The sequence below is a fragment of the Triticum aestivum genome, chromosome 5D, assembly GCF_018294505.1.
Source record: "Triticum aestivum cultivar Chinese Spring chromosome 5D, IWGSC CS RefSeq v2.1, whole genome shotgun sequence".
NCBI classification, from domain to species: Eukaryota; Viridiplantae; Streptophyta; class Magnoliopsida; order Poales; family Poaceae; genus Triticum; species Triticum aestivum.
Window position 1 is genome coordinate 234,238,131 of NC_057808.1, and position 17,644 is coordinate 234,255,774.

The window sequence follows — 17,644 nt, forward strand, 5'->3', positions numbered from 1 at the left end:
CTAGTAGGTGTATCTGCGTTATCTAACCTTGTTTACACAGGTTCATTCCATCCTAAGCCAACTCAAGACCACAAGGTAAGTATATGCATCACAATCATGTGTATGAGGAATTCTTGCTGATGTACATATTGTTTGCAAGAAGGACTCATGAGCATGAAGGTACATTTCCCACATTCACATCTTTTGATCTGATGCATATAGCCAAGATACATGTAACACATTGCCTACTCTGTCATGGTTATGCTCTCACATGCTTCTATATTCCATATTCACATGATTGCATACATGTAGGGGGAGCCTATGCATGTTACATGTCTTTCCAAAGCTTTACTTGCTATTCTCTATATCTTTATCTAAAGCTTTGATGTATGTTGCCATCAATTACCAAAAAGGGGGAGATTGAAAGCACAAGTGCCCCCTGGGTGGTTTGGTAATTAATGTCAACATATCTCTTGTTGGACTAACACTTTTACCTAGCATGTTTCAGACAAGTTCAACAAATGAAGTGGCATGGACTAAAGGATGTGGAATCCCTTCAAGATGCTAAGGACAAAGGATTGGCTCAAGCTTCAAGTACAAGACTCTACATTTTATATTTTAGTGATCCAAGATCACATTGAGTCTATAGGAAAAGCCAATACTATCAAGAGGGGATGAGGTGTTGCTTAATGGCGTGCTTGCTCAAAGTGCTTAGTGATATGCTCCAAAGCCCTCAACTACTTTCTCACATCCACATATGACCTAAACCAAAAGTCAAACTCGGCCCCACCGATTCTTTCTATCCGGCACCACCGAGTTCAGATGTCATAGCCACTGCCACAAACCCTAGGCAAATCGGTCTCACCGATAGGGATCTCGGTCTCACCGAGATGGGATTGTAATCTCTCTGTGTATGTCCATTACCAAAATCGGTCTCACCGAGTTTGAGCAATCGGTACTACCGAGATTACAATGCAAACTCTCTGGTTAGCTTATTACCAAAATCGGTCCCACCGAGTTTGTGTAATCGGTCCCACCGAGTTTGCCTGACCAACTCTCTGGTTAGCTTATTACCAAAATCGGTCCCACCGAGTTTGTGTAATCGGTCTCACCGAGATTACGTTATGCCCTAACCCTAACCATATCGGTCCTACCGAGTTGCATGTCGGTCCCACCAAAAATCCTAACGGTCACTAGATTTGCTGAATCGGTCCGACCGAGTTTCTCAATTCGGTCCCACTGAGATTGGTAAGTTGTGTGTAACGGTTAGTTTTTGTGTGGAGGCTATATATACCCCTCCACCCACTCTTCATTCGAGGAGAGAGCTATCAGAACAAACCTACACTTCCAATACACATTTTCTGAGAGAGAACCACCTACACTTGTGTTGAGGCCAAGATATTCCATTCCTACCATATGAATCTTGATCTCTAGCCTTCCCCAAGTTGCTTTCCACTCAAATCTTCTTTCCACCAAATCCAAATCCTGTGAGAGAGAGTTGAGTGTTGGGGAGACTATCATTTGAAGCACAAGAGCAAGGAGTTCATCATCAACACACCATTTGTTACTTCTTAGAGAGTGGTGTCTCCTAGATTGGCTAGGTGTCACTTGGGAGCCTCCGACAAGATTGTGGAGTTGAACCAAGGAGTTTGTAAGGGCAAGGAGATCGCCTACTTCGTGAAGATCTACCGCTAGTGAGGCAAGTCCTTCATGGGCGACGGCCATGGTGGGATAGATAAGGTTGCTTCTTCGTGGACCCTTCGTGGGTGGAGCCCTGGGTGGACTCGCGCAACCGTTACCCTTCGTGGGTTGAAGTCTCCATCAACGTGGATGTACGATAGCACCACCTATCGGAACCACGACAAAAACATCCGTGTCTCCAATTGCTTTTGAATCCTCCAAACCCTTCCCTTTACATTCTCGCAAGTTGCATGCTTTACTTTCCGCTGCTCATATACTCTTTGCATGCTTGCTTGAATTATGTATTGTGATTGTTAAACTTGTGCCAAAACTCCACTTGAACTTAAAGAAGTTAAAAACTGCAACTTTTGGTACTTAGTGTCTAATCACCCCCCCTCTAGACACCTCTTCTCGATCCTTTCATCGGGTCTTCTTCAATGATCAAGGGTTCGACCTCCCCATCGCCCCCGAGCCGCCCAACCATGTGGGCGTCCCCGCTTCTCCGACGACGCCCCCCAGGTGGCCACCCGGGCCCTCAGGACGACTACCGCGGACGCCGCCACCCCCGCACCGACCGCTCTGATGATGAGGACGGGTCGGAGGACAGCCCCTCCCGCTCTCCCTAGCCACTTCCCCCATCTTCCTCCTCGACCCAGGGTGGGCGGCAGGCCGGGCGGTCCCTCGCTGCGCTACCGGACGGTCTGCTTCCGCCACCTCTATCGCCCCCCTCCGGGGAGACTGAAGCCCGTGGTCCAGTCATCCCAGCTAGTTCCGCTACATGTTCGTTCTCGGCTTTGGAGTCTATGCCACTCGGTCATCTTGCCAAAGTCGCGCCCGACTCCGATATAGTGTTTAGGGGGGAAGTCAATCCCCCTTAGTCCAGATCGCGGCTATCCAGGCACGGGAAGTCCTCGATGGCCGGTTGGTCGAAGCCCGTGCTCGCTTGGCTACTCCCGCCTATGTGGCTGGCGGCCCCATTCCGTCCTCCCAGCCATCCTGCCAGGCCACGCTTGCTCCCCAGGAGATTTGTGGCCGAACCCGGTCCCGCACTACCGCTCTTCGCGCCCTTCAAGCAGCCCCTCAATGGCGGTTTAATGCGGACCCTATTCTGGAACATCCGCGGGTTCGGCCAAGATGGCCGACGTCGCCAACTTATCGAGTACATGCGTGAGTAGAGGATAGACATTGTAGCAATCCAAGAGACCATGCGAACTAAGTTCACCTTGTCCGAGCTTGAGCGTCTTAGCACTCACCTGTTTGCCTGGCATTGGCTCCCTTCAAGTGGAATCACCGGGCACTCAGGTGGCATCCTGTTAGGTGTCAAGGATGCCACCTTTGAGGTTGGTGGTATGGACCGAGGTGAATTCTTTGTGAGCATGGAGATTTACGAGAGGGCGCTGAACTTCAAGTGAGAGATCATCATGGTTTATGGCCCTGCCGACCACCGTCGTTCTGTGGCCTTTCTTGAGGAGCTCAAGGATAAGGTGTCGGCCGCCCGCCTCCCGGTCGTTGTGGGTGGCGACTTCAACCTCCTCCGGTTTGCGGAGGACAAGAACAACGATCTAGTGAACTTCCCGCGGATGCAGATGTTCAATGACTGCATTGCTGACCTCGGTCTGCGGGAATTAGATAGGATTGGTGCCAGGTTCACCTGGACCAATTGCCAGGTCGACCCGACCCGCTCTGTCTTGGATCGGGTCTTGGTCTCACCTGAGTGGGAGCTGCGGTGCCCCCTTGCCTCCCTCCGCGCCATTACTCGTATTGGCTCGCACCATGTCCCCCTGCTTCTCTCCTCTTAGGATGAACGCCTCCCTCCCCCCGGTCACCCCTAGATTCCGCTTCGAGACGTTCTGGCTTAACCAGAACGGTTTCACGGAGGCCGTCCGTGGACGGTGGCTGGAGGCACGCCTCGCCCCTCACAGGTCCATCTTTGCGGTGGACGATTGGCATTATTGCGCCAAGCGCTCCCGCCAGTTCATGAAGGGGTGGGGAGCGAACCTTGGGTGGGATCTCCGGGACTGCAAGAAGGCCCTTCTGGCCTCTATCCAGGTCCTGGACCTCCGGGCGGACACGGTGGGCCTCTCTCCTGATGAGTGGATGCAGCGTTACGACCTTGAGGACCAGCTCATAGTCATTTTTACGGATGAGGAGGCCTACTGGCGTCTTAGGGGAACCCAAAAGTGGGTTCTCAAGGGGGACGCTAACACCGCCTACTTCCAGGCCATCGCCAATGATCGTCGGCTCCGTAATACCATTCCCTTCCTGTGGGAGGGGGAGACCCTCCTGCAGCGCCCGACCGAGATCCACTCTCACGTTGACGGCTTCTATAAAGCCCTTTTCTCCGCTCCCCTCGTGGGGGCTTGGCTCTTGCTCCCCACTTTTGGGTGGGTACGCAATGTGTTTCGTACGCGGAGAATGCGGCCCTCACGGCTCCGTTCACGGAGGAGGAAGTATGGCTCACGATTAAGGGCGTGAATCCGTCGTCCGCCCCGGGTCCTGATGGCTTGCCGGTTAAGTTCTTCCAGACCTTCTAGCCCGCAATAAAGCAGGAGGTCATGGCTCTCTTTGAGGAGTTTTATGTGGGCTCCATTGACCTCCACCGCCTTAACTACGGGATCATTACTCTGATCCCAAGGGTCCCGGGCGCCTCGGACATTCGCCAGTTCCGCCCCATTACGATGATCAATGTGATCTTCCGCATTCTCGCAAAGGGGTACGCCAATAGGGTGGCCCCTTTGGCCGACCACATCACTCACCCGGACCAATCCGCCTTCATTCATGGCCGATATATCTTGGATGGGGTCTTGGTCTTCCACGAAGTCCTGCACAAGGTCAAGTCCAAAAACCTCAAAGCAGTGTTCCCGAAGATTGACTTTCATAAGGCGTACGACACGGTTAGCTGGTCCTTCCTTCGGGAAGTGTTGCTTAGAAAAGGTTTTGACGATAGTTGGGTCTCCCGGGTCATGCAGTTGGTGTCGTTGTGTCACACCGCGGTTAACATTAATGGGGAATCGGTCCCTATTTCCCCACCTCTTGTGGGGTTAGACAGGGCGACCCCTTCTCCCCGTTCCTGTTCAACATGGTGGTTGATGCCCTGGCCGCTATCCTGGATAAGGCCAAGGCCGCCGGCCACATCCTCGGCATCACCCCGCATTTGGTGGAGGGAGGAGGTGTCTCCCTCCTCCAATACGCCGATGACACCATCATTATGGTGCAAGGCTCGGCAACTGAGATCGCGAACCTGAAATTCCTCCTGCTCTGCTTCAAACACCTGTCGGGCCTTAAAATAAACTTCGCTAAAAGCGAGGTGTTGGTCTTGGGCTATTCCCCTTCTGATAGCCAGAGTATCGCTAACCGCCTGAACTGTCGGCTGGGGTCTTTCCCCACTACTTATCTAGGGATCCCCATTAGTGACTCCCGCCTGGCGGTGGCTGACCTGAGACCCTCGGTGCACAAGCTTCAACACCGCATCGAGCTGTGGCAGGGCAGGTGGCTATCTAAGGCGGCCCGCACGATCCTCATCAACTCGTCCCTTTCCAGTCTCCTCCTATTTATTATGAGCTTCTACAGCCTCCCCGAATCGCTTCACCATGAGATTGGCTCGGTCCAGGCTAGGTTCTACTGGCTGGCAAGGGCGATAAGCAGAAGTACCACATGGTCCGCTAGACCGACATCTGCAAACCCCGGGACCAAGGTGGTCTCGGCATCATGTCCTCCAAGCGCATGAACCTGGCTCTCCTCACTAGATGGCTCTGGCGCATTGCAACCGGCGATGGTGGCTTGTGGTTGCAGATCATCTGTCGCAAATACCTGTGCGGTCAGCCCCTCGCCTTTTGCGTTAGGACTGGCGGTTCCCAGTTTTGGCAGTCTGTCGTCCAGCTCCTCCCGGTCCTCCGCATTGGGACCTCTATCACGGTCGGTACTAGAACATCCACAATGTTTTGGTTCGACCGCTGGGCTGGGGATCTCCCCTTCGCTGCCAGGTTCCTTGACCTCTTCTCCATTGCGGTCGAACCTAGGATCTCTGTCGAGTCGGCCCTTATTGACTTAGGGTCTCGCGTTCCGGAGGCCATTTGGGCCACCGGAGGTTGCCGCTTGGCACGAGCTCCTTGATGCCGTGGCTCTCCATGAGCCGGACCTGGCGCAGCCCCACGCCGACCGTCTTTCCTGGCATCTCGAGCCCTTTGGCCGCTTCTCCACGAAGTCCCTTTATCGAGCCATTGCTCCCTCTCCTGGCCCGGCTGTCCTCGAATCTATATGGTCCATCCCTTTGCCCCTCAAAATTAGAATCTTCATGTGGCAATGGATTCGTGGCCGGCTCCCCTCTGGCGTGGAGGTGGTGAAGCGTCAGGGTCCGGGTGATGGTATCTACCCCCTAAGTGGGACTGAAGAAACCTCGATTCACATCTTCTTCTCGTGCGTGTCCGCCCAGTTTCTATGGGGCTGCCTCCGAGAGACCATCGGTGGCAACTGGTGTAACGCTAACTTCACCGATCTCCTCTCCGAGGTTCAGACCTCCCCCTTGACAGGCCGCCACATTAGGTGGCTAATTGGGGTGCTCGCGTGGACGCTGTGGACTGTGCGAAATAAGCTTTTCGTTGAACGGGTCCCTCTTTGACGTGCTACTGATGCTGTGTTCAAAATGTGTGGTTACTTGCAGCTCTGGCGGCCGCTTAGCCGTCACCAGGACCGGGATGCCATCACCTCCATCATCGCCGACCTTCGCTCGATGGCTATTCGCTTCACGCCGCCGCTCCCTCCTGCACCACCCGAGCCGGATTAGTCTCTTTGTTGCTACTGCTGCTGCGGTTGACCCACCTTATTTATCTCTTTTCAGGGCTTGTTGAGCTGTGCCCTCAGCAGAACCTTGTGTACTCTATGTTGTGCGACTTTGTGTGTGTGTGGGTGAACCTTGTTGTACCGTTTGGCTGTGGTGGTTTGCTTTATCTATAAAGCAGGGCGAAAGCCTTTTTCGGTAAGCTGAGATTGTAGCTATCCAGGAGGGACTCATGCTAGCTCTAGAATGGAGCAATCTGCCAATGGACATTGAAAGTGACACCCCTGAGGCAGTAAACGTGTTGAGGAGTGGAGAAACAAATAGATCAAAATACGCCTTCCTTGTTAGAGAAATCAAAGAAAGCATGTGAGACGTAGTTCTTATATTACTCATATTTGTCGCAGTTGCAATTCTCCTAGTCATGATTTTTCAAACTTTGGAAGGACTCAAGGCCAAACTGCAGTATGGCCTGGGTCGGGACCAGAGGTCGTTTTGACGCTGTTAAGCGTGATTGTACTTTGATCGAGTAGTACTCCTACAAGAATTAATTCTGCAAAAAAAAAGTGGGCATATGCATACAAAATCCTTACAGAGCCATTTTAAAAAAATAGTAGATATATATATATTTTTTTGCTCAAAAAAAGGAATACTATTTTTTCCAAATAACCCGTAAATGATTTACAGAGCAAGTAATGTTCCTAACTCCACAATGACATGCACCTGCTTTCCACTTTCATAATGCCTTGTTTCTTGAACACGTCCACCTACATGCAGACGCCTCGCTTGGCGCGGCGCTCCAAGATCCGACCTTAAACTAGAGCAATGCCCCGGGCATGATCTTTCTGCCAATCACTTGTAATTTCGGTACGATAATCGGTGAGCTTCAAGCTATAAATCGAGAAGCTCGTCGGATTACTCCTGTCATCGTACAGCGGCGGCGACTAGCCAGTGTAGCTCCATCTTCCGCTCCTGTCTCTCATCGGTACTTGGCGGTCGAGAAGGCGATCGATGGCGCCATCGTTCGTGTGGTCGAGGCGCGCGCTGGTCGTGATGGTGGTGGTGGCGGCGCAGTCGTCGGAGGCGGCGGCGAGGAGCGGCGGGGCCGACGAAGACGAGCTTCGGTTCCCGGGGTTCCCGGGCGGCAGGCCGCGCAACCCTGGCTTCCCGGGGGTGCCCGGGGGCAGGGTAGCGTCTCCCCCAGCGTCTCGCTTCAAGCCGTCCTCGCCGCCGCCGTCGCCGCCGCCGCCGCAGCCGTCACCCGCTGCTAGTGCTAGTCCAGCGTGCAGCAGCGGGGCGCCTTCGCAGCCGGCGCTGCAGCCGCTGCCCGGGTTCCCGGGCCTGCAGCAGCCGGGCAACGGCGGCGGGTCGCCGTCGTCGCCGGCGGACTGCGTGACGCCGCTGGCGGGGCTGATGACGTGCGCGTCGTTCCTGACGGGGAGCGAGCCGGACACCCCGACGCCGCAGAGCGAGTGCTGCAGCGGGCTGGGCATGTTCCTCAACAGCACGGCGGCGGTGGACGACCGCTCGCTGCGGTGCCTGTGCCCGGTCATCCTCGGCGACGTCAACCGCATGCTGCCCAAGCCCATCGACCCCGTCCGCATGATGTACCTCCCCATCTCCTGCGGCGTCGTCCTCCCGCCTCAAGTCCTCTTCATCTGCTTCAGTACGTGCCCTACCCACATTGCTCTTTCTGCTACTGTACTAGATTATTATTCCTCATGCATCATCATCGTCCATGAACCCATAATTTCTCTTGAGTTTGAATTTGAATTGAGTCTCAAATGATTTGTGTAGCTGGACAGCCAACGCCACCCGTGGTCTCGCGCATCCCCGACTCCTGGATGACGCCAGCTTCATCAGGCAACTAATTCTTCACCATGGTTTACCATTCATTCTTTAAAAAGATCAGAATTATGACATGCTAACTAGTTGTGTTTCTCTGATGTTTTTCATGCAGCATTGACACCTTGATTTATGCCAACCGGACCAGGGATTCAGATACAATTAATTATCTCAAGTTAATTTATGCCTATTGGCAAATGATGCTATATGTCTTGAATTCAGATGCAGTCATGAAGAAAAAAAATAGGCTGCATCACCTGTGCCGGAAACTAGTAACCAACTTACCATACAGCTGACCTAGATTGGTCAGTGCATCATGTGCCTTGTAAGAGATGTACTTTTCCATTGAAAACTATACATATATAAAAGAGCAGATTGTATTTAAGTGTTCAGCTTTCAACGAGAAGAGTGTGATCAAGCTGACAAAAAAAACCCAAGGATGCACAAAAAAGCTTAACCGCAGCAAAGAACACTATCAGCATAGTTTAACACTAAGATTTCGTGCAAATACAGAAGAAACTTTATTTCATCCGTGAATGTAACACGAGAAACTTTACGGCACAGCCAAAATGAGCATACACATGACATTTGGCGACGACATGATATATGCTTGTACTTTTGAGTAATAGTTTCAATCTGTTGCCATCAATGACTAAATACATGAAGCAATATTCCCGGAACAACATGATTATAATGATAAACGCATGACATCTATATTGATGCATTGATCTTCAAACACCTTAGATGACCTCTGACCGAAAAGATGTGGTAAACTGCATCCAAGTTCACCATATGTGGTAGATAACATCTTTTCATGCCTCTTTATTTTCTTCTTATTACAATACCAACCAACAACAAGGTCGGTCTTAAGCTTTATTCTGAGAATAGCTTGGCTCAAACCTCTTACTTTCCAGCAGCTTGTAGAAATCTAGCAATCAGGTCTATCATATAGCAAAAGTTTACCTCGTCCCCTGTCCAGCTGCAGTGTAAAAAAGAACATAAGAGTAGGAATGATATACATTGGCGTGCGGTCCATAACTGACAATAAAGAACACGTCACCTCTCGTGATGTTTTCCCTTTTCTTTCTCATGCCTTGTGGAGGGAACGGACACGGTCTTGTATTAACTTCCTCTCTGAAACAGATATTCCCTCGAAAGCACGCTCCGGCAGGGTCTCAAAAGCTTCTTTATTTGGATCACTCTTAGCTAGATCATAGGTTGCAGAGCGGATAGCTTTCTTACTCGGTCCACACGGTCTTATGGAGGTTAGCTTGTCATAAGCCGTATTTAGCTGCAAACAGATGGATAGTAATAGTATAGCTTCATCATGGTTTATATGTAAAGCACGCATGTGGAAACATGACTTGATAATGATTTCTAGTACTATATTACGATTTAGATGAAATGAGCTTACGTCCATATTCTCGAACCAGAACATGTAAGAAATTGCAACCGCAGGCGCTCTACCAAGTCCAGCAGTGCAATGGATGTAAACTCGCCCTTTTCCTTGTGATATAGCCCATTCTAGTGCGGAAACTGCTTTCGGTAACTGTTTCCTCAGCGAATCTGGATCGAAGTCTACTGCCTGCAAACGAGAAATTGTAAATATCCTTAGTTTTCCTTCTAAACAGAACACCCTTAGCTTGCAGTTTGCTTATGATTTGCAGCTCGGCTTCTTCAAGATTACTTGTTTGTTAACCTTCTCTTTTTGTGTTACTTCTAGAGATATCACCACAAAATTCTACTTCTACAGACTAAAGATCCTTATGATCAATGTTTAGCTTAATAACATTATCTAGTCAAAACAAAGGAAACACCAGATATTGTAACGTACAAATCACTTGAAATATGAAGAGAATGCAGAGTGGCAGTAACTGTATTTTATGTTATCAGAATTAAGAAAGAAGCACAAAACATGAACTCACTCAGTTGATAAATAAGAAACTCACTGGTCTTCTCATATGCTGAATGCCAAGTTCTTTGCACCTAGTGACAACAGCTTCAAAATCAATGCCCCAGTATTCGATATCCTTGTCCTGCTGTAGACAAAGAATATAGGCTACATTTTCCTCATTTTTCAAGTGATCAATATCGTCAGGCTTCTGAGGTTGCGAGCCAACAATCAAGCTATCACTTATGACAGCATAATTCATACCTAAGTTTCACATGTAATAATTAATTCATCAGTGCAGAAGAGGGAAATTCTCTTTCTCTCTAAATAATAACTATATTTCATTCATCATTTTTAAAATGATAACAAAGCAAGAGAGGGAAACCTAATACTCAGTGACAAACGAGGGGCGAATAACTATTCCTATATAAAGTTGCCCTTTATAGAAATTGCTACTTCATGAAGATTTAGGTTATTCTGAACTATAACAAAAGCATGTGCCACACTGCAGTTCTATTTTAGTAAAATGCCATTAAACTGATCTGTGAGGGTACAACACAGATCAGAACAAAATATCTTGGTCCTTCTTAAATCTAAATTCAGTTTTGAAAATGAAACTAAATTCAGTTTGGCCACTCTTTCGATTAGACCAAGCAGATCCTAAATTCAGTTTTGAGAGTGAAACATAAAAGACCGCCCTACCAAATATACCAAGAAAAGTTCATGCTACTCTTTTTGGCCACCAAATTATACACCATACAGATAACAAATGCTATGTAAGGAGAAAAAATAATATGCTGATTATAAAGTCTTAAAGATGGCAATTTTTCATCCCTTCAATTTTATCAATCGCTTTGCCATGACTAGACCAATTGAGATTGAGATAACTAAACAGATCAGTAGTTGAAGAAATCAATGCAAAATGTGTCCAGGTCGCCACCCAACCCAGAAAACGACATGCTTACTCATTGTCTCCTTGCTATGGCTTTCATGACATTTATAACCGAACATTCATGTTAGCAAATATTTTGTAACCAATTCATGTTAGCACTTACCCAACATAAATCAAGCAACCATGAAAACAAAGCCTAGCAAATGGTCTCAATCACAATCTAAAATCAGCTCGGCTAACAGCCTGACACAAATGTAGGCACACTAGAAGGAATAATTCATTTGGCCAAGACAACATCTAATCAAGGACAGGTGTAGTTCATCACATCTAAGAGGGTCCAACAAACGTGGATGATGCATCACAAATATACATCGAGCCACCAATGCGCCAATTGGTGCTCGATAGCCCTATGAGAAACACAATTAAACATTTTCTCACAAATGGAGCCCTACAAATACCGACATTTCTTTAGAACAAAGGATTATCCCAGCTCTAACTGATTACATCATTCAATCAATCAAAGAATACCCACAATTCATATGGCCAGCAAAAGTTCGTACCAAGGTCGTGGTGGTACTCGTATGGGTTCCGCATCATCCGCTTCATGGCGGTGTTGTAGTCCTCCATCTTCCCGCTGCCCCGTGCTCCTGCCGCAGCGGATGAGGAGGTGCACAGGAGAGGCCGGGCGCTCCTCAGGTGAACCCCGCCGCGTCCGGCAGTGCAGCCAACAGCGGCCATTGGCAGCCTCCCCCTGTTCCGGACGCCGGCGCCGCTGGCCGGGAGGCGCGGAGAGGCGGGGAGACAGGATGCGTTGGCCGTGGCTGCCATGATGGCGAGATCCTTGCGGCACTACGATGTAGAGAAAGAGACGGTGGACGCTATACGGCCGGCGGTGGTCGGGAGTCTGGCCGGAGCTATTGGAATGGATCCCCTTCCCATCAAGTTGCGGATTTTGGACGTACGGGCGCCACCTTTATTATTTATCTTTCTATTTTACTGGTTCACATAAACCTGAGCATGGGCAGCCCGGGCCGAGTTTGTCTCTCGAGGCCGGGCTTGGGTCTGAATTAGCAGCCTCAAGACGCTTTTAAAAACATTATTAATAATGTTCATACGGGTGAAAGAGTGACAACATCGTTGCTTCAGTCTAATTACATATTTTTTACCGTCGTCTTTGGAGTATTTCTTCGAGCAGAGATTGATACCGTGAATAAAGTGTTTACAAGAGATTTCATTGTAATTCTTAGTCATATGAGTTACTTTGTATTTTTTTTGGATCTTAAGTCCATATCAGTGTACCTATAATTGTTTTTTCCATATAGCGATCCGCTCCTGACAAGCGGTTACCTATAATTGTTATGACTATTAATAAAATTACATGTGTTTAAAAAAAATACAAATGCCCATGCGGATAAAATTTGCAAAACCTGCTCCATGTGCTATTATACACTATTCTCTTTGTTTCATAATGTAGTGTATATATATTTTCTGAAAAACAAATTTTATACAAGATTTTTTTTTCTTTTCGTTTAGGTTTCAAACAAGAGTGAGAGCCAAATCAATTTATCTGACCAAGCAGAGGCAAATCGAAGCGATCAATGCTTGTGTCGACTGCTAGCCCGGGCACCGTGGTTGCCGCTCAAACCTTGGCCAGGCCCCGCTGACGGGTCATCGTTCATTGCACAACAACACACAACCCAGAATTAGCGTGTGCACCTGCACACGCACGAGCAAATGATGCATGACCCCATTCCCTCCCATACGGACATGAGAGCATCTATAACCGGATACAACAAATCCGACTCTTCAAATGCCTGCGGATGCACATGGGTGCGTCCCGGAGTGACAGTCGCGTCTTAAATGATCTTTTTCATAACCGGATACCTCAATTAAGAAGCGTCGAAGAATGTGACCCCGCCTCACCAACGTCTGCCGCCCCGCGCCCGCTGCCTTGCACGACAGGCACGCCACGCCATATTTGCGTCGGACGACGCCCATGCGTTCACCTCCGCCTCGACGCGCCAACGAAGCGTTGCGCATCCGCCGCCATGTTCGAACGTCAGACGCCCACGCTGCCTCCGGGGAGGCAGCGTCGACACACCTCGTGCCGGGTCTATGCGCCATTTGGGCAGACACGATGGATTTCCGACGGAAGGAGTCCGAGCGCTGTCGTTGAGCGGCCTCCTCCAGAGAGCGGCGAAGCTCCGGGTCAATGGATCCGGAGGTGTAGGACAGGGATCTGCTGCCCGCCATGCCAGAGAAAGTAGGAGATCGTCGGACGGAAGCTTGGGTGGCGGAGTGGTTAGGGTTTGGTCTGGGGAGCGGATAGAGACGAATATATGTGGGTCGGGTGGGCCAGGATGAACCGGGTCGGACGTGCCCGGGCCCCGTATCCGCCTCATATTTGGGATAGATATGAGGGATGCCGGTCAAACCGGACGTTTGAGCCCGGTTTGAGGCGCTCATTTGGGTTGGAGTTTTTTTTATGTGTCAGACCGGACGGTCCGCCCGAGTGTCTAAAAAGAGTTTAAGACGACCGGCTGTAGATGCTCTGAAGCTGTCAATTCATTTTCTTCCTTACTCCTGGCCATGCAAGCTCTAATTTATTCTCTCTCTCATCGGGGCATGTTGCTGCCAATTCCTTTCCTTCCTAGCTCATGGCCAATGCAAGTTTTCATCGACTATGTAGAATCATCTCTGTTGCATCTTGTGACCGCCGGAAAGTATTCGATCGAACCTCTTTGCAGTCCCGTCAGAGCAGGAGAAGAAGACACGTGGATTTCTCAATGCATGTAGAGTTTTGGTATTTATTTTGTATGTCTCCTAATTTTGCCTCATGAACGAAATATACTATTGATTTTTTCTAGTAGTATTTGTGGATCTAGTCCATTGAATAACTGACAATGGACGGTTTATACTATTTTGATGTACCGTAAAATGCCTCTAGTTTTTAGCCAACATGACAATGACGTTTGAAGAAGACAGCTTTAACCTAGTGTAGTCGCCGGTCTAGGCGTGCATATATGCACACATGCATATGGCCATGTAGAAGATATTGACATTCCTTGTGCCAAGGACATGAACATGAGGACGAGAAACCATAAATAGTTATTGCTCATTTTAGTTGATGGCATGGAAATCAAGCAAGTTTAAACCATTCTAGAACAAGCTAGCCCTGGACATCCTTTTATCAACCCCCTCCCTCCCACAGTACTTTAAAGATACCGAGTCAACTTGTATCATGTACTCTACTCTACTAATTATTTATAATTATTTCTCACATTAGTTGATGGCATGGAAGTCAAGCGAGCTTACGTTACTAAACTAACTATCGAATAATAATGATCTAGAAGTATGAGCCTATTGCATTTTCAAGTGAAGGGAGCACCCCTCTTCAAGTTTTCTTCTCCTAGAGAATTACCACTCCCCTAATTGTTAATGCTAGCCACACCTTGCCTACATGGATGACTTTTGGAGCAAATCATATTTAGTGTTTGTTTTCCGAAGTGAAGACCGAATAATGGAACTTTCTTCACTGGTCCTTCAAGAACAACAATGCTACTATCATCCAAATTTTCTCTCTACTCTCTTTGGTTCCTCTTGCTCGAGTTCGCCATCGGCTACTCTGCTTTTGCTCTTTCTTTCCTCCACTGGCATTTCATCCAGAATAGGGGCGAGAGAGGAGTGTGCCCCCTTTATCCACATTTAGCTTCTCTTGTTTGAATGTGGCATGTCCGTTAGTTGGGTCTTATGCCATTGTCAGTGTTGCTCATCCGACATGGGTTCCCTCAAGTATATGATCTTTGTTTATGTGATCCTCTTTCTCGTCATTAGCGCTGCCAAATCGCCAAGGGAAAACTCTTTGGATCAGCCTTCTCCAATAGAAACGTCTCTTGAATTGAGATATGTATCTCTAGTTTCCGACGACCTTGGCTTAGTTGGAGACAAAGCAACCAGATCCTCCAATTGGATTTGATGTCTCCCTTTGTTTCTTTTGTTCCGATATAAAGCCATGTTTCTGATGAGGATACCATCCCTATTGTTGATACAACCCCGCCTACCAATGCCACTCCTCAAGTTGCATCAGAAGGTCCGATGAAAAGAGCACTCTCATGACAAGTTAATTATGACTGACTTTATTTCTCATGGTATTCTCAAATATTACGAACTCCATGCTACATCGTAAAGCGGCAAGGTCAGCTGCTTGAAGAGAGGGAGTGGACATGGTCATGGGAAGGTCCTTGATGTTTATAGAGATCGAGTCCATGTCAATGTTTTTTTATTGGTATCATAGACTCAAATGATTTTTTCCCCAAGAGATTGCATCTCTGGGCTAGGAATCCTGTGGAATTATAGTGTATAAGGGCACATCCAATGATGGCCCTCAAACTGCCCGCATCTGTCTGGACCACGCGGTCCAGATGTGCTAAGCCATCCAACGCGGTACCTCAACGGTCTGCTGAGGGTCCAGACGTCCGTTTTCCGTAAACCGGAAGCAAACCCACCCATTTTGTGTGTACGTGGAGGATTCATTCCTTTGGACAAAATGAACTTTAAACAAACAAAAAAACATCATATAGACCGGAACTCTTTAATATTCCTTTTTTAAATGCCTAAACCAAAGAGGCCGAGGAGAAGGTCCTTGCACTTGCTCGTTCAAAATGGCACGCACGATCTCAAGTGTCAAACCCCCGCAAAAAATTTAAAAAATTCCCAAGCGTCAAACGCAAACGTGTGTGCGTGTGGTGTAAAAACCCCGTCAACACGACTAGTGGTACTACGTACTCTAGAACTCTACCGACCGGGTCTCGCTGTCGTCAGCTGTTACGGGCCTCTGACGCGCGGGCCCGGGGCCATCCGGCCTCCCCAGCTGTTTCGGTCCTGGCTCCCGCACGATAAAACCGGGGTGGGTTCCCCCGTCTTCTTCCTCCCACCCCACATTTGACATTTCCCACCTCCTCCAGCTGTGCCCCCGATCCCAGCTGCATCCTGCGCGGATTCCATTCCATTGGATTCTCCCGAGGAGCAAATTGCCTCCCGAGATCGTCATCTCTTTGCGGATTCCTCTCGTTTAATTGGTTCCGGAGCTAGGCAAGAAGGTAAAGAGGAGGAAAATGTGCCCGCTGAGGGTGATACTCATCTTCCTCTCCGCCACCGTCGCCGGATTCTTCCTCCTCCGCGGCCTCAACGCCGACCCCGACTGTTTCCAAGACGGCGACGACGGCTCGGAATCTCCCAGGGCCGCCGTTCCCCTCCATTCCAAGGTACCCAACTAACCTGCCTGCCATCCTGCCTACTTTTTATTACATAAGTACCTCTCACGTTTCTTCCCTAATCCATCCAGAGGATTTCCTATTATCGTTCATGCAACCAACCTTAGCTAATAATTGATACGTAATAAAGTTGAAATTTCGCTGAAAGAACAGTCAATTAATAATTATCTAATGTGTAATGATTTATAATTGATATATGGCTTGTTGGTAAGGTTCATTAGGTTTCGGATCCACCAAAATCAAACCATGGTTCAAATTTGCAACAACGTCGATTCACGATGTTAGCTTGTGATGGGAATTGATCCCTACCTTAAGAGGCCGATGATGACTGAACGAGTATTTGCATCTCAATGCAGGTTGGTTCAGCTGTGAAAACCGGGTTCTGGACAACGGTGGACATGGCGAGCGGGCGGTACCTTTGGCGGACCCTTGTTGCGCCACCGGCCAATTCTGAATCCGACAAGGCCCGGTGACGACGAACTCTATGTTGTCTGTTTGACATTTGTGTAATGGGGCAGACAAGGGACGAAATTGGCATGATGTGTGATACAGCGGCGATTGTAAATATGGGTTTTATATGTTGAAGTAAATGTGCAAATTGTTCATGTTTGAGCCTTGTGTTATATGCCAGGGCTGGATTATTTTGTTTGAGCCTTGTGTTTTTGAGTTTTGACTAGCGAGGCAGTGCTGGAAGTATGGATTTTGGACTAAGTTGGTTTCATCTTTGTTTGGTTTCGATTGGTTGAAGCATATAAGAAATGCCAGAAACGGGGATTTGGTTATTTCCTAAAGTACAATTTTTATTGCTTTTCAAATTAGGAGAAATTTCTTGCTTTGCTCTTGAGTTGTCCAGAGGAGATGGTTTTTCAATACTGAAACTTCAGAGCATCATATCCTGTATACCCCCACCATGTATCGACATTTGAAGCACACACTATCTCTTTAACTTGCAGCTGGAGTTACAATATTTTCTAGGTAAGACTTAGCCAATGAGCTGTTGTATAGGGACAATCTCTTTAACTTGCAACTAGAATTACAATATTTTCTAGATTAGACTTAGCCAACACGTGAAGTACATTTGATCCTTCTTCGTATCTTCTTTTATCATTTATACTTAGCTTATACTCCCTCCGTCCGGAAATAACTGACGTGGTTTCTGAACGGAGGTAATATTTGTCAATTTAGTTCCGACAAAATTGCAAGTTGCATGGTTTATACGCTGCATTGCTAATCTACTACTCCACTACTCATTGTGTAAGTGTTTCTACTTGAATTTAGTCTGGTTATTGGGACAGTCTGGTCATCGAAAA

General features: G+C 48.3%; 3 protein-coding genes across 3 annotated transcripts; 2 read left to right on the top strand and 1 right to left on the bottom strand.

Annotated features, from left to right (window-relative positions):
• Positions 1-7,343: 7,343 nt before the first annotated feature.
• Positions 7,344-8,663, top strand: LOC123120367 (arabinogalactan protein 1). Its single transcript, XM_044540337.1, has 3 exons — positions 7,344-8,099; positions 8,231-8,296; positions 8,394-8,663. The coding sequence occupies exons 1-3, from the start codon at positions 7,445-7,447 to the stop codon at positions 8,405-8,407; spliced, it is 735 nt and encodes a 244-aa protein (XP_044396272.1). The 5' UTR covers positions 7,344-7,444; the 3' UTR covers positions 8,408-8,663.
• Positions 8,664-8,775: 112 nt separating this feature from the next.
• LOC123120366 (phosphoglucan phosphatase LSF2, chloroplastic) lies at positions 8,776-12,023 on the bottom strand. Its single transcript, XM_044540336.1, has 5 exons — positions 11,622-12,023; positions 10,228-10,433; positions 9,693-9,863; positions 9,339-9,569; positions 8,776-9,257 (listed from the first exon to the last, which is right to left on the bottom strand). Exons 1-4 carry the CDS (start codon positions 11,887-11,889, stop codon positions 9,366-9,368), a joined length of 849 nt encoding a protein of 282 aa, XP_044396271.1. The 5' UTR covers positions 11,890-12,023; the 3' UTR covers positions 8,776-9,257; positions 9,339-9,365.
• A 3,950-nt stretch (positions 12,024-15,973) lies between these two features.
• LOC123124581 (uncharacterized) lies at positions 15,974-16,985 on the top strand. Its single transcript, XM_044545165.1, has 2 exons — positions 15,974-16,325; positions 16,691-16,985. Exons 1-2 carry the CDS (start codon positions 16,176-16,178, stop codon positions 16,805-16,807), a joined length of 267 nt encoding a protein of 88 aa, XP_044401100.1. The 5' UTR covers positions 15,974-16,175; the 3' UTR covers positions 16,808-16,985.
• The last annotated feature ends 659 nt before the right edge of the window (positions 16,986-17,644 follow it).

Coding starts and splice junctions, on each gene's coding strand:
- LOC123120367 (XM_044540337.1), top strand. CDS start 7,445: ATGGCGCCATCGTTCGTGTGGTCGAGGCGCGCGCTGGTCGTGATGGTG. Junction 8,100..8,230: donor AGTCCTCTTCATCTGCTTCA/GTACGTGCCCTA, acceptor TGATTTGTGTAG/CTGGACAGCCAACGCCACCC.
- LOC123120366 (XM_044540336.1), bottom strand. CDS start 11,889: ATGGCAGCCACGGCCAACGCATCCTGTCTCCCCGCCTCTCCGCGCCTC. Junction 9,864..10,227: donor TTCAGCATATGAGAAGACCA/GTGAGTTTCTTA, acceptor TCTCGTTTGCAG/GCAGTAGACTTCGATCCAGA. Junction 9,570..9,692: donor TCTGGTTCGAGAATATGGAC/GTAAGCTCATTT, acceptor ATCTGTTTGCAG/CTAAATACGGCTTATGACAA.
- LOC123124581 (XM_044545165.1), top strand. CDS start 16,176: ATGTGCCCGCTGAGGGTGATACTCATCTTCCTCTCCGCCACCGTCGCC. Junction 16,326..16,690: donor CCGTTCCCCTCCATTCCAAG/GTACCCAACTAA, acceptor ATCTCAATGCAG/GTTGGTTCAGCTGTGAAAAC.